The sequence below is a fragment of the Propithecus coquereli genome, unplaced genomic scaffold, assembly GCF_000956105.1.
Source record: "Propithecus coquereli isolate 6110/MARCELLA unplaced genomic scaffold, Pcoq_1.0 Scaffold56, whole genome shotgun sequence".
Taxonomy (NCBI): domain Eukaryota; kingdom Metazoa; phylum Chordata; class Mammalia; order Primates; family Indriidae; genus Propithecus; species Propithecus coquereli.
The window spans coordinates 5,161,415-5,164,059 of NW_012151507.1; the positions used below are offsets into that span (position 1 = coordinate 5,161,415).

General features: G+C 37.2%; 1 protein-coding gene across 2 annotated transcripts in view; it reads left to right on the top strand.

Annotated features, from left to right (window-relative positions):
* Positions 1-2,645, top strand: part of DNM3 (dynamin 3) — a 607,030-nt gene that overhangs the window by 277,422 nt on the left and 326,963 nt on the right. For both annotated transcript variants that reach the window (XM_012657777.1, XM_012657778.1), the window contains exon 14: positions 659-772. In XM_012657777.1, the coding sequence (XP_012513231.1) occupies positions 659-772 (114 nt within the window). The remainder of the gene's footprint in view (positions 1-658; positions 773-2,645) is intronic.

Here is a 2,645-nt window from a genome sequence, read left to right on the forward strand (position 1 = left end):
TTATGAAGATACTACATGTTTTTTTCAGGATGGCAAATAACAACCAGAATTAGATGGATAAGTCGAGGGTACTAAAAAAAAACCCACACTTTTCATTTCAGTTTATTATTTCAGCTTTCTCCCTCAATCAGCATTACTTGGGGGCTATTAACAAGGAGCTAATTGGTTGGATTGAGTTTCTTCTTTTTAATTTGCTGGCCAGTATCTAGTGGAAATCCTAATGAGCTGCAAACCAGACGCACAAATGGGCCAGTAGGTTGGAAGGGGAAAAGAGGCAGTGGGCATGGAGAGTCTATTGTTCATCCACTCAGCTAAACATGTTTTAATTGCAGCAGCAACGCCATAAACTCGCCTGGCACAAATCTGTCAGTCTGCCTCATTTCGTTCCTGTCTGTTTCAGTCACCCTGCTTCCAGCATCCTTATGAGTCTGAGATTTTGATTTCATTCATTGACGGGGGAGATTTCCCTCTAGTCCCCTGCCCTTTTGGAAGATAAATTCTCTTGAACACCTCGATGAAGTTGAGCTTGGAAAAGGAACTATGTTGTTCTTATTGCAATTAATATCTTGTTTTTAAGTTCACTTAGTCCAAGACCTCTTGTCTCCACTGGCTTATGTTAATAAGCTGAGCACCTCTGCCACTTTCTGCTCTTCCGCAGGTGATTCGCAAGGGCTGGCTCACCATCAGCAACATCGGCATCATGAAGGGCGGCTCCAAGGGATACTGGTTCGTCCTTACGGCGGAGAGCTTGTCTTGGTATAAAGATGATGAGGTAAGCCACAGAGAGTGACTAAGTTTTCTTCGATTTTATATTTATTGATATTATCGTGATATATAATGTTGAGACACCAGTGGTTCCCTTTCAGTGAGATTTAGCTTAGAGTATTTGTTTTAAAAAAGCACTGTTTTTTTCCTCATAGATTTGAAATTTTATAATGTTTCCCTCAAATTTCTTTTCTTGTTTATTTCTTTGGTGTAGTCATATGTTTGTTTACCTGAAGAAATGGAGTTAGGGATGAGGAGTTGGAAACTTCCTTGTTTATAATAACATCAAGGTACTGGTAGAGTGGGAGCAATTTTCATTAAATAATGTGTTGAAAAGACCCACGGTCATAAAACATCTTAAGAGTAAAATTAATAATACTGATGCAGAGTTGATAAAGCATTTTGGAATTGTTGCTGTGACATCTGTCTCCAATGAAAGGCTTTTGAGAATGTCCACATCACTGGTCTTCAAGTGAGTCTTAGATAATTACGAATTTTGTTCTTTGAGAACTTGATATCTATGTAAAAGCATGACTTACGGTAATTGTGGTATTCTGGTTCTTGTTAGATGTTAATAATTTTGGTCCTGTGACTTACTACTCATGTAAATCTGATGGCTACAAAAGTGCAAAAAAGTCACATTAGTCTTACAGAGCCATTTAAGTACTAGAAGGTGATACCATTAAATTTGGGAGCATACAGATAGAAATCAAACTATGTTTGGAAAACTTTAATAGCTCTGGTATGACTTGAGAATTTTCTGGTACTTATAATGCACCATGCAAACGTTAGATAAGAATACTCTGTAATAGCAAAGCTGTGTGCAGGTGACGTTGTCTCGGTTTTATTTGGCTATAAAGGGGTGTGTTTCAGAGTTGAGTCCTTCCTATCTTGGCTTGATTTCTTTTGAAAACATCGTAAGGCACCTTTGTCAATTCTTGGAAGAAGTTTCATGTCTTATATAGTTCTTCCCATTTCCAAAGAGATTTGTATGTAATAGTGTGTGGAAAACATACTATATGATTGCTTGATTGCCACTGAATTTTCTACATAAGAGAAATTAGATCCTATAGCAATGTCCAAACAAAATTACTATTTAGAGCTTATATTTAAATTTTTATATCACTGACCAGAGTCTAAAGTAGAATTAATCATTGTGATAGTCACAATATGAGGATTAGCAATGGTTTCTTTCTCGTACTGGTTGCTTAGATATCCCTGTCATTCTGTGGAAATCTCTAGTTTTAAAGATCACAGCTTGGGGAGCTCTGAGATACTTCCCTAGATATAAAAATAAGTAAATAGATTATCTTCTTTGCTGTTCAGTTGCTCTAAGATATCTTCTCTTAGATACATTTTCCCAAGAATTTAGATGCTCGTTTATGTATATTTAAATACATATCAGTTTTGGGACTTTTCTCAGTTATACCTGGGCATGCAAAAAATTTTACTGAGGAATCATAATAGTAATAGCTAGTTTTTGTATGTATATCAATTAACTCATTTAACCCATATTACCACCTTAAAGATAGGTACTATTAGTACTATTATTATCTTTATTTTTCAGATAAGAAAAAAAAAACCCACCAACCTTTTAAAAAGTCATTTCTACAGGACTCAGTTTCCCTTATTGCAGAACATTTTGTTTTGGCAAGGAAAATAACTTCCCATGGTCACATAGCTAGTTGGTGGAAAAGCAGACATTTGAACACAGGCTGTTGGCTCCAGACCCTATGCTCTCAAGCACAAATGTAGGCAAGAATCCCAGAGATGGCTGGAGTCGTCCAAGTCAATCTCATCCCACAGAGGATTTATTAAGATGCTTTGGGCCGGGCGCGGTGGCTCACACCTGTAATCCTAGCATTCTGGGAGGCCGAGGC